At 35.6% G+C, this 13,129-nt stretch overlaps 1 protein-coding gene across 1 annotated transcript; it reads right to left on the reverse strand.

Moving 5' to 3' along the window:
* Nucleotides 1-328: 328 nt before the first annotated feature.
* Nucleotides 329-7,286, reverse strand: LOC127866358 (group XIIB secretory phospholipase A2-like protein). The gene is made up of 4 exons (XM_052406838.1): nucleotides 6,876-7,286; nucleotides 5,321-5,388; nucleotides 4,831-4,993; nucleotides 329-3,196 (listed from the first exon to the last, which is right to left on the reverse strand). The coding sequence occupies exons 1-4, from the start codon at nucleotides 7,186-7,188 to the stop codon at nucleotides 2,961-2,963; spliced, it is 780 nt and encodes a 259-aa protein (XP_052262798.1). The 5' UTR covers nucleotides 7,189-7,286; the 3' UTR covers nucleotides 329-2,960.
* Nucleotides 7,287-13,129: the final 5,843 nt, after the last annotated feature.

Genomic DNA, 13,129 nt, shown 5'->3' on the forward strand with positions numbered 1-13,129 from the left:
AGGCTTCCAAGGGGCGGGCATTTTTCCTTATATGGCTATAGTAAAATCTTGTTAACACTCTAGAGGACACATTTACTGTCTGATCTTCATGAAATTTAGTCAGAAGATTCATCCGGATAATGTCTTGGAAGAGTTTTAAAATGATGCCGGTTGGGTGAAAAACATGGCTGCCAGGGGTCGGGGCATTTTTCCTTATATGGCTATAGTAAAACCTTGTTAACACTCTAGAGGCCACATTTATTTTCCGATCTTCATGAAACTTGGTCAGAAGATATGTCCCAATAATATTTTGTTATCTCAGGTGAGCGACTTTGGGACTTTCAGGCCCTTTTGTCTGTTGATAAGGTTTCTATAGAGTACTGACTGTATTGTTAAGTTGATTGACCTGTTTCAATTGCTGTCATTATTGTACATTCCGTTTATTGATAATCATCTTTCCAAACCTCTGAAGAACTGGCAGGTAAAAGCACAGCTGCAGCACAGATTTGTGTAAGCTGTCACAGTGTCTCACAAGGTGGAGTCTTTAACTGATCAATGTTTTAAGCAAAAAATCAGGTGTGTTTATTTCTTGGCAGTTTGAAAATTTGGTTGTCAGGGAGACAACACAAACATTAATGACGGTCCAACCCAAGTGATCACACAACACTTCCAGTTCTTCAATTCCTGACGGAGAATAAGATGAAGTCTTATAGAAGATAGAGACAGTCCACACATCATGTTGCATCATGTGCTTCAATGTTAGCATCACCAGCATCACCACTGTTTTCAAGGTCAATGCACACATTTGCATATGTATCTCTCATTGCATTAAGATGTGAAATGCACCTAGTATGGGCCAGTTTCTTTACATTTTTTGTGTCACATTCTTAGTCTTTTGGAGACGTTCCAGGGCCTGTGTTCTGTTGTAGTATGTGTTTGGACTGATGCCCCTAAACTCCTCTATAGCTTCAAAGCTATGTTTTGAAGTCTGAGCTGGTTAATGATTGTGAAAATGAACAGTGATGTCTAATTTAAGTTTAATTAGGAGGCGTGTAGAAGCCAGTTGTGTTTTCTAATCATCATGTTGCTGTATTTTCTGCCAAATCTAGTTTATGTCCAAAAGGAAAGCAACGTGTCTACCAATGTTTAATTGCCTTTTCTTTTTCAACCTCAATGTCCATATTTACAACATCACTGTCTGAAAATATACATGTATCATACCTGTATTGAATACCCACCATTAATATACAAGTTTTACATGATTTAGGAAAGCGATTGAAAACTGAAACTGTTTTTTGTGTGCATGTTAATCATAATCATTTTACCTTGTATTACATTGGATTGTTCTGAATGCCACTATTTGTTTCAATTGAATTATTATGAATGAGTAAGGATTGTTCAGTCTGATTATTTAACATCTGGTAATTTACATTTGGAAAATTGGTATTTGAAGCGCAGCCATACTTAAATGTGTGTTTTTCAACAAGTTTAAATAGGCTTTTTTAGTCATATAAAGGATTCGTGTGTGTTAAAATGTCTTGATGATCTTATCAAATGGATAAAGATATTATTATTATTTTCATTATAATATGCTTGTTTTATAAGTATAAGAAACCAGGATGGATTTTCATATAACTTTCAATGTATAAATTATCAGAATTATATATCAGAGTGAAAGAAGCAGGTCCCTAGGATCAAGGTCATGGCAACAAATTTAAGGTCATTGATCTATTTTTAGCTCGGCGTTTTCGGAGAAAACCCGAGGTATTGTCATAGCCAGCTCGTCGTTCGCTGTCTGATGTCCGCGTCATGCTAAAATCTTAACATTGGCTCTAAAATCAAAGTGCTTCCACCTACAACTTTGAAACTTCATATGTAGATGCACCTTGATGAGTTTTACATGCCACACCCATTTTGGGGTCACTAGGTCAAAGGTCAAGGTCACTGTGACCTCTAAAAAAAATATTCTGACAAGCTTTCATTTATTCAAAATTGCACCCATAGCCGAGCGTGGCACTCATTATGCGGTGCTTTTGTTGGTATTTACAACAGCAATGATGGAATTTCATACAAGTTATAATAATTAGCCACAAGGGATCATTATAATGAGAGTGTAGGGCTCAGGAGCTAGGCTCTTAGGTCACCATTCAAGATCAAATCAGGCAATTAGTACTTGACGAGTTGACTTTGTACGGAGCATTACTTCGTTAATAATGATGGAATTTCAAATAACTTAACAGAAGTTATCAGCATGATTCGACCGAGTGTAAGGCTCAAGAACCAGATCAAAAGGTCTAAGGTCAATGTAACAGCTCCAAGGTCAAAATATAGTTTTAAGCAAATTAAGGATTTTTAAATAACTTTGAAATAGTTTGAAGCATACTGATTGGGGAAAACATAATCCCCTTAAGCCCCATAATCGCATATCAAGTTAACAATTTAAGGTTCAAAGTTAAGTGAGATATCAATTTAGACTTTGTCCAAACTTGACTTAAAAAGTTGCTTGACTGAGGGGCGTATCTTTGTGGCAATGGAACAGTGTTGTTTTTTACTAATGGGCGTATCTGGCACTGTAATGTGATAATAAGGTGATCTTTTTACTCAATTCGAGTGCTATTTAACCCTATTTTGCAACATACAACAAAAAAATGAATAATCTGTTTAATATTTGCGACATACTACAAAGAACTTAATAATCTGTTTAATATTTGCGACATACTACAAAGAACTAAATAATCTGTTTAATTGTAGCATCGTCTACCATATCTCCAAGGATCCTTACAGACGCCTTAATTTTTAAGAAATTACAATTTACACAATTCATGTCATCAACAAGCACTAATTTCACATTCGTCATATATTTGGTAAACCTTTGGTATAGAAAAAATCCCACATAACAACAATATCACTGATTTCACATACCGGTACTGGCAACCAAACGTTGCGTTAAAAACTTAAATGTTTTTTATGAAATACATTTATCAAAGTTCAACCTTCCTCGTAACACGTTTACTCTTATTACTCCCCATATTATCACCGTTTTTGCTCCCGGGCATGTTCTCCGTATTCCGACCCGATGAACCACTGGGACCAGAGCGCTGGTTTGTCGCCCCTGCACGTGGCTGGCACGTGCACGCGTTCTCCTGTGCGTCAAGGTAAGAGGAGCAGCCCAGCGTCACCGTCCCGCTGTACATAATGTCCGCCATGCCTTTACACTCTAAAATATTGTTTGCGTTAGCTTACACGCATAACATAATTGGTAAAATGACGTGAAATTTAAACTACATTGTGTATCAGTATGTATTTTTATACGCCCGTCTATGACGGGACGTATTATGGTATACCCCGCGTCCGTCTGTCCGTCCGTCCGTCTGTTAATGTCGTACGCTACGTCAAATATCCTTTGACAGATTTTCTTCAAATTTTAACACAATCTTAATATTGATAAACCCTGATCCCCTTTCGTTTTTGACGGAATTCTGAATTGTCGTTCCAGAGTTATGGGACTTTGTTCGTCAAAATTTCGTGATTTCATTGAATGTCCTACTGTAGCTCAAATATCCTTCGATGGATTTTTTTCAAATTTCAACACAATCTTAATATTGATAAACCCTGATCCCCTTTCGTTTTTGACGGAATTCTGAATTGTCGTTCCAGAGTTATGGGACTTTGTTCGTCAAAATTTCGTGATTTCATTGAATGTCCTACTGTAGCTCAAATATCCTTCGATGGATTTTTTTCAAATTTCAACACAATCTTAATATTGATAAACCCTGATCCCCTTTCGTTTTTGACGGAATTCTGAATTGTCGTTCCAGAGTTATGGGACTTTGTTCGTCAAAATTTCGTGATTTCATTGAATGTCCTACTGTACCTCAAATATCCTTCGATGGATTTTTTTTTTTTTTTTTTAGTATCCCTGAAAAATTGAACAAGGTGAGCTTTTTTCTATTCCGATTGTACACTACCACTTACCCATCTACATTTCTCTTTTATTATTGGTCAAAATATCTATAACAGGTTTACTTCAACTCCATATCCTCTAAAGAAATGCATACATATACTCAAAAAAAGATATGGTATGAATGTCAAGGAGACGGCGCTCCATGCTCATGTACTTATAAAATAAACCATGTATTCAAATACAAATAAACTGAAGTAAAAAAATGATTCAAAGGGTTATTTATTACCTTACTACTTCATTGGCGAACGACGGGCGTATCATGCGCTCATGGCGCAGCTGTTTATTCTACATTATGATTGTATCTTCACTATCATCGAGATTTTCAAATGTAAAAATTATAATGCGTTAAGGTGGGAATCAAACTTGCCAATGTAAATATACATAATAAGATATGAAATAATCTGCTGGCCCTAGTATTTCAAAATGTATTAGGTCTGTCCGCGCATGAGGTTGCATCATGTGAGGATCCGGAGTGTGTCCCAACACTCGTAACAAATTTGCTTACTAGACTCGCCCCGGAGTAAATGAGCTTTTGGAGCTTACTGAAGTGTTGGTACAAAAAAGGCTTACTCTCAATTGGAAATTCACGGACCAAATCAACCGATATTATTTTATTAAAACCCCTATAGTTTGATAAAACGGACCAGCGTTGTTTGTATCGGATAATAAGAGTTTTTAACAGTCAAGTGTAAACCGGGATAGGCCTATTCTTATTCATGTCTATTTCATGTACACTTGCAATTTTGCATAATGCGTCAAATTATATTGTGTTTGAAGAGCAAACAAATAACGTACTCAAAACTCAGTAACCTGATCGGGATTATGCATAGTGTAACATATGGTTAAATGCAAGTAATATGTTCCTGGTTAAATGAACCAGAGTTTACCTTGGTATGGAAGTTTACGCTTATCGTCAAGTTTCCGACAAGATTTAACCAAGCATTCTTGAAACTCCTGGTCGCATGTTTTCCTCTGGTTGTTACATGTGTCATAACAAATGTCGTGCGCGTTACAACACGAGGAAAATCCGGGAAAACTTGCCACGTCAACCTATAGAAATGGTAAGTTTTAACAAAAGTAATCCATGACTAGTTTTAAGTTTAATATAACATTAAGAGAACGATATGAAATCCTATAAAACCATTCAGTACCGGTATGTCACGTCAACGTAAAAACAAAGACTCAAACATAACAGCCTATATTGATTAACAAGTGATGTGACATGATTGCGGAATTATCAACCAAATTACTGTTTGCCACCACTAGTAAATCAATAGTCTGTGCATGATAAATGCATGTTTAATTTTACAAGACGTTTTAAAAAGGCACTTGCTTAAAGTTAGTTAGTGTTTGTCGTCAAATTTATGTTTGCGCTACCTGGATTCCTACTGTTCCACATCCGTTGGAGGTAGGCTTGTGGCTTCGTCTGGGCTGTGGACTACCGCCTTTATGAAATGTATTATTTAGTATTAATGGAAATAAGCTGGTATTATATAGTAGTATTTTATTTCATTACTACATTCATTACTACATTGCCATCGACGTACCGGGTATGACCAATACGTGTATACTTGTATACTTAAAATTTCTGAAAGACAGCTCAATATATCAACTTGAAATGTGGCACATTTTTTGGATAACATTTTGTACGACATTTTGTACGGAGTTGCACTAAAATCCTCGATGACTACTTGCAAACGGAAGTGTACGAATAGTATTGAATATATTTAGCATATTTCTTATGACAACATGATCGAATAAGACAAAAAAAACATATGTTTAGGAGTTTTTTTCATATTAAAAGGCGTGTCTTCTCAACAAGACGACCGCAAACTGGCAACAGAATTACTTTATTAAATAAGCATGTGTTCTTGTTAAAAAAAAATCCACTTCTACTGCATTCATTGTACAACGTTATGTGACACGCAGCGTGAAATTGTGTCACCGATTTCAGGCGTATTAAATTATTTATTCTTGTAACTTAATATATCGGCACAAACTGCAAGAAAACCTGTATTTTATGCACTCGATTTTGCAAACGTACTTCAATAACTTGAGATATTCGAAAAATTAGTTCCTAACGACGATGACATTCTGTCCAGCCCGCGTGTAAGCCCCTGAAAACCCCGTTGATTTTGGACCCCGCACACATAACGAGCTTTTGCTCTGCCATGAAAATCACCCTATCCGACACTATGTTGTGACGAGTTCAACATTGGTGTAAATACTTCGTATACAACGCGTTTAGCCAAGGAATCTTTCATGATTTTTACTGAAAAAAGATGTTATAAGATTGTGTCGCTTTGTTACCTTGTTTTAGAGAAGTGTTGCTCGTTGAAAGATAATTCGCCATCTCGTGGATTAGTTCGAAACAAAATTTACGGAAACGAAAGATTGTGTATTGTTCATGTTCCAAATTTTGACATAATCCGCTGATGAATTGTCAAAATTTTTTATTCAAAATGTTAGATTTTAAGATAGAACTTCAGTGAACAGCAGTGTATACGACTATTCCTCCCTAACTCTAATTAAAGAAGGACAAATGTCAGCATTTAAGAGCCTCGCTCTGAGAAAATAAGGCTAAATGCATGTTTGTAAGGTATCGTTCCTGATCAGCGTGTGCACAAGCAAATCAGCTGCGATACTAACACTTTTATGGATTTTTCATTAAAAGGAAGTCCCTTCTAAGCAAAATTTCATTGTTAAGTAAGAAAATGACGTCCCCGATTACCCTAACTAAGCGAACTGAACAGGCTAATATGAGACGACACATTAAGCCCGGTAATCCCAAATCGCGGATTAATTTTTCAGTATGTGACTTATTGAATAAGCATGCTAAGGAAATTTGATTATGTTCAATGACCTTTCACCATAATTTAACTAAGCATATGTACGATGGATGTTAAAGAAATGACTCAATGTATAATCTTACCATTTTTACACTCGTATATACATTTCGTGTCTCCACCTAAAATATTTGTAAGAGCTTCAAAAGCATCCCCTAAATCCCCATCAGCACCGGGAGCAAACCGTCGCTTGCCAATTTCGTTTTCATCTTCGTCGTCGTTACTCAGAGATGAAAGCATCTTGTCCAAGTCTTTTAATTTAGATTCGATATCCATGTTGTCTAAATTGGCAAAGAAATCCATACACACGTTAGGAAATAAGCTGCACATTATGAGTATAAACGTAAATATGTGTTTAATCGTTGTAATTTTCATTTCCGATGGCAATGTTTTAGACATGTGCACTATTTATGTATCAAAACACTCTTTAAGTGTCAACCATTTGTTTATATGTTGAGATACAACCAGGATGTTGTCGTAAACGCTTGAATTTGCACACTCAATATAGGTTACAATACACTAAATGATTGCTTCATGTAGGCTGTACTCTCTAAAAAAATATCATAGTTGACAGGAAGGCATGTTTTACACTTTTTACCATTATTCGGGTGTTATCTTGCGGAGATAATGGTAGGGCATGAATAGGTGTTCACTACTGAATCCCTGAAATATGATACACTTGAAGACTATAGTAAACCATTGCACTAGAAAAGGTTACATTCCACTAAGAAACGGCCGAAAAAAAAAGTTGCAAAAACAGTCGATTTTGATTTGTGTCACGTTCTTTCTTGCATTGTACATGACATATCTTTTTTATTGCATAAATCGATTCCGCTTAGAATGGCCTTTAAGAAAAGGTATGGTTATGGGGGTCTCTATGTGCAAAATGTTGCATTTATTTTCGCTCAAAGTTGTCGCTTTTACATTGAATTATATAGGGAAACTATTTAGTGTATTATGACCAAAACGCAAAACCAGGCCTAGTCACAAAGGAGCTGTATTTACAGAAAACCATCATTTTTTTAGTGAGATATGACGCGTTTTGGCAAATTTCACGGAATAAATGCGTTTGTTTCACGAATTTAAGGAGCATCGTGAGTTTTTAAGAAAGAAATACGTTTTCAGAGGAAAATAAGAAAAAAAACGTACAAAAACTCGTCTTGAGCATCTCAAATCGCAACAATTTGTGCTGAAAGAGCTCATGAACACGTTTTAATGGTTGTTTACTTATTTTTCTACATAGCTTGTAACAATATTCCAGTATTTTGACCGATTGTAATTATTTAGGGTAATCGTTTTACGCCTGAACGCCCGTTATAAATCAAAGCTCCGAACGCGAAAGCCACGTGGCTTATCAGGCGTTATAATAAAATGCATTTTCAAGCATTTCTACGTGAAAGATCGGTCTGAAAATTGGCATGCACATAGAAAATAGGTTTATAAGTATCAAGAAGTGCTAATTTTTTGCGATGTTAACAGTAAACGTTGTCTTATAGGTTACAATACACTAAATGATCGCTTCATGTAGGGCTGTACTCTCTAAAAAAATATCATAGTTGACAGGAAGGCATGTTTTACACTTTTTACCATTATTCGGGTGTTATCTTGCGGAGATAATGGTAGGGCATGAATAGGTGTTCACTACTGAATCCCTGAAATATGATACACTTGAAGACTATAGTAAACCATTGCACTAGAAAAGGTTACATTCCACTAAGAAACGGCCGAAAAAAAAAAGTTGCAAAAACAGTCGATTTTGATTTGTGTCACGTTCTTTCTTGCATTGTACATGACATATCTTTTTTATTGCATAAATCGATTCCGCTTAGAATGGCCTTTAAGAAAAGGTATGGTTATGGGGGTCTCTATGTGCAAAATGTTGCATTTATTTTCGCTCAAAGTTGTCGCTTTTACATTGAATTATATAGGGAAACTATTTAGTGTATTATGACCTAAACGCAAAACCAGGCCTAGTCACAAAGGAGCTGTATTTACAGAAAACCATCATTTTTTTAGTGAGATATGACGCGTTTTGGCAAATTTCACGGAATAAATGCGTTTGTTTCACGAATTTAAGGAGCATCGTGAGTTTTTAAGAAAGAAATACGTTTTCAGAGGAAAATAAGAAAAAAAAACGTACAAAAACTCGTCTTGAGCATCTCAAATCGCAACAATTTGTGCTGAAAGAGCTCATGAACACGTTTTAATGGTTGTTTACTTATTTTTCTACATAGCTTGTAACAATATTCCAGTATTTTGACCGATTGTAATTATTTAGGGTAATCGTTTTACGCCTGAACGCCCGTTATAAATCAAAGCTCCGAACGCGAAAGCCACGTGGCTTATCAGGCGTTATAATAAAATGCATTTTCAAGCATTTCTACGTGAAAGATCGGTCTGAAAATTGGCATGCACATAGAAAATAGGTTTATAAGTATCAAGAAGTGCTAATTTTTTGCGATGTTAACAGTAAACGTTGTCTTATACGCAAAACCAGGCCTAGTCACAAAGGAGCTGTATTTACAGAAAACCATCATTTTTTTAGTGAGATATGACGCGTTTTGGCAAATTTCACGGAATAAATGCGTTTGTTTCACGAATTTAAGGAGCATCGTGAGTTTTTAAGAAAGAAATACGTTTTCAGAAGAAAATAAGAAAAAAAACGTACAAAAACTCGTCTTGAGCATCTCAAATCGCAACAATTTGTGCTGAAAGAGCTCATGAACACGTTTTAATTGGTTGTTTACTTATTTTTCTACATAGCTTGTAACAATATTCCAGTATTTTGACCGATTGTAATTATTTAGGGTAATCGTTTTACGCCTGAACGCCCGTTATAAATCAAAGCTCCGAACGCGAAAGCCACGTGGCTTATCAGGCGTTATAATAAAATGCATTTTCAAGCATTTCTACGTGAAAGATCGGTCTGAAAATTGGCATGCACATAGAAAATAGGTTTATAAGTATCAAGAAGTGCTAATTTTTTGCGATGTTAACAGTAAACGTTGTCTTATAGGTTACAATACACTAAATGATCGCTTCATGTAGGGCTGTACTCTCTAAAAAAATATCATAGTTGACAGGAAGGCATGTTTTACACTTTTTACCATTATTCGGGTGTTATCTTGCGGAGATAATGGTAGGGCATGAATAGGTGTTCACTACTGAATCCCTGAAATATGATACACTTGAAGACTATAGTAAACCATTGCACTAGAAAAGGTTACATTCCACTAAGAAACGGCCGAAAAAAAAAGTTGCAAAAACAGTCGATTTTGATTTGTGTCACGTTCTTTCTTGCATTGTACATGACATATCTTTTTTATTGCATAAATCGATTCCGCTTAGAATGGCCTTTAAGAAAAGGTATGGTTATGGGGGTCTCTATGTGCAAAATGTTGCATTTATTTTCGCTCAAAGTTGTCGCTTTTACATTGAATTATATAGGGAAACTATTTAGTGTATTATGACCTAAACGCAAAACCAGGCCTAGTCACAAAGGAGCTGTATTTACAGAAAACCATCATTTTTTTAGTGAGATATGACGCGTTTTGGCAAATTTCACGGAATAAATGCGTTTGTTTCACGAATTTAAGGAGCATCGTGAGTTTTTAAGAAAGAAATACGTTTTCAGAGGAAAATAAGAAAAAAAACGTACAAAAACTCGTCTTGAGCATCTCAAATCGCAACAATTTGTGCTGAAAGAGCTCATGAACACGTTTTAATGGTTGTTTACTTATTTTTCTACATAGCTTGTAACAATATTCCAGTATTTTGACCGATTGTAATTATTTAGGGTAATCGTTTTACGCCTGAACGCCCGTTATAAATCAAAGCTCCGAACGCGAAAGCCACGTGGCTTATCAGGCGTTATAATAAAATGCATTTTCAAGCATTTCTACGTGAAAGATCGGTCTGAAAATTGGCATGCACATAGAAAATAGGTTTATAAGTATCAAGAAGTGCTAATTTTTTGCGATGTTAACAGTAAACGTTGTCTTATAGGTTACAATACACTAAATGATCGCTTCATGTAGGGCTGTACTCTCTAAAAAAATATCATAGTTGACAGGAAGGCATGTTTTACACTTTTTACCATTATTCGGGTGTTATCTTGCGGAGATAATGGTAGGGCATGAATAGGTGTTCACTACTGAATCCCTGAAATATGATACACTTGAAGACTATAGTAAACCATTGCACTAGAAAAGGTTACATTCCACTAAGAAACGGCCGAAAAAAAAAGTTGCAAAAACAGTCGATTTTGATTTGTGTCACGTTCTTTCTTGCATTGTACATGACATATCTTTTTTATTGCATAAATCGATTCCGCTTAGAATGGCCTTTAAGAAAAGGTATGGTTATGGGGGTCTCTATGTGCAAAATGTTGCATTTATTTTCGCTCAAAGTTGTCGCTTTTACATTGAATTATATAGGGAAACTATTTAGTGTATTATGACCTAAACGCAAAACCAGGCCTAGTCACAAAGGAGCTGTATTTACAGAAAACCATCATTTTTTTAGTGAGATATGACGCGTTTTGGCAAATTTCACGGAATAAATGCGTTTGTTTCACGAATTTAAGGAGCATCGTGAGTTTTTAAGAAAGAAATACGTTTTCAGAGGAAAATAAGAAAAAAAAACGTACAAAAACTCGTCTTGAGCATCTCAAATCGCAACAATTTGTGCTGAAAGAGCTCATGAACACGTTTTAATGGTTGTTTACTTATTTTTCTACATAGCTTGTAACAATATTCCAGTATTTTGACCGATTGTAATTATTTAGGGTAATCGTTTTACGCCTGAACGCCCGTTATAAATCAAAGCTCCGAACGCGAAAGCCACGTGGCTTATCAGGCGTTATAATAAAATGCATTTTCAAGCATTTCTACGTGAAAGATCGGTCTGAAAATTGGCATGCACATAGAAAATAGGTTTATAAGTATCAAGAAGTGCTAATTTTTTGCGATGTTAACAGTAAACGTTGTCTTATAGGTTACAATACACTAAATGATCGCTTCATGTAGGGCTGTACTCTCTAAAAAAATATCATAGTTGACAGGAAGGCATGTTTTACACTTTTTACCATTATTCGGGTGTTATCTTGCGGAGATAATGGTAGGGCATGAATAGGTGTTCACTACTGAATCCCTGAAATATGATACACTTGAAGACTATAGTAAACCATTGCACTAGAAAAGGTTACATTCCACTAAGAAACGGCCGAAAAAAAAAGTTGCAAAAACAGTCGATTTTGATTTGTGTCACGTTCTTTCTTGCATTGTACATGACATATCTTTTTTATTGCATAAATCGATTCCGCTTAGAATGGCCTTTAAGAAAAGGTATGGTTATGGGGGTCTCTATGTGCAAAATGTTGCATTTATTTTCGCTCAAAGTTGTCGCTTTTACATTGAATTATATAGGGAAACTATTTAGTGTATTATGACCTAAACGCAAAACCAGGCCTAGTCACAAAGGAGCTGTATTTACAGAAAACCATCATTTTTTTAGTGAGATATGACGCGTTTTGGCAAATTTCACGGAATAAATGCGTTTGTTTCACGAATTTAAGGAGCATCGTGAGTTTTTAAGAAAGAAATACGTTTTCAGAGGAAAATAAGAAAAAAAAACGTACAAAAACTCGTCTTGAGCATCTCAAATCGCAACAATTTGTGCTGAAAGAGCTCATGAACACGTTTTAATGGTTGTTTACTTATTTTTCTACATAGCTTGTAACAATATTCCAGTATTTTGACCGATTGTAATTATTTAGGGTAATCGTTTTACGCCTGAACGCCCGTTATAAATCAAAGCTCCGAACGCGAAAGCCACGTGGCTTATCAGGCGTTATAATAAAATGCATTTTCAAGCATTTCTACGTGAAAGATCGGTCTGAAAATTGGCATGCACATAGAAAATAGGTTTATAAGTATCAAGAAGTGCTAATTTTTTGCGATGTTAACAGTAAACGTTGTCTTATAGGTTACAATACACTAAATGATCGCTTCATGTAGGGCTGTACTCTCTAAAAAAATATCATAGTTGACAGGAAGGCATGTTTTACACTTTTTACCATTATTCGGGTGTTATCTTGCGGAGATAATGGTAGGGCATGAATAGGTGTTCACTACTGAATCCCTGAAATATGATACACTTGAAGACTATAGTAAACCATTGCACTAGAAAAGGTTACATTCCACTAAGAAACGGCCGAAAAAAAAAGTTGCAAAAACAGTCGATTTTGATTTGTGTCACGTTCTTTCTTGCATTGTACATGACATATCTTTTTTATTGCATAAATCGATTCCGCTTAGAATGGCCTTTAAGAAAAGGTATG

Source organism: Dreissena polymorpha, chromosome 2 (genome assembly GCF_020536995.1).
Source record: "Dreissena polymorpha isolate Duluth1 chromosome 2, UMN_Dpol_1.0, whole genome shotgun sequence".
NCBI lineage: Eukaryota > Metazoa > Mollusca > Bivalvia > Myida > Dreissenidae > Dreissena > Dreissena polymorpha.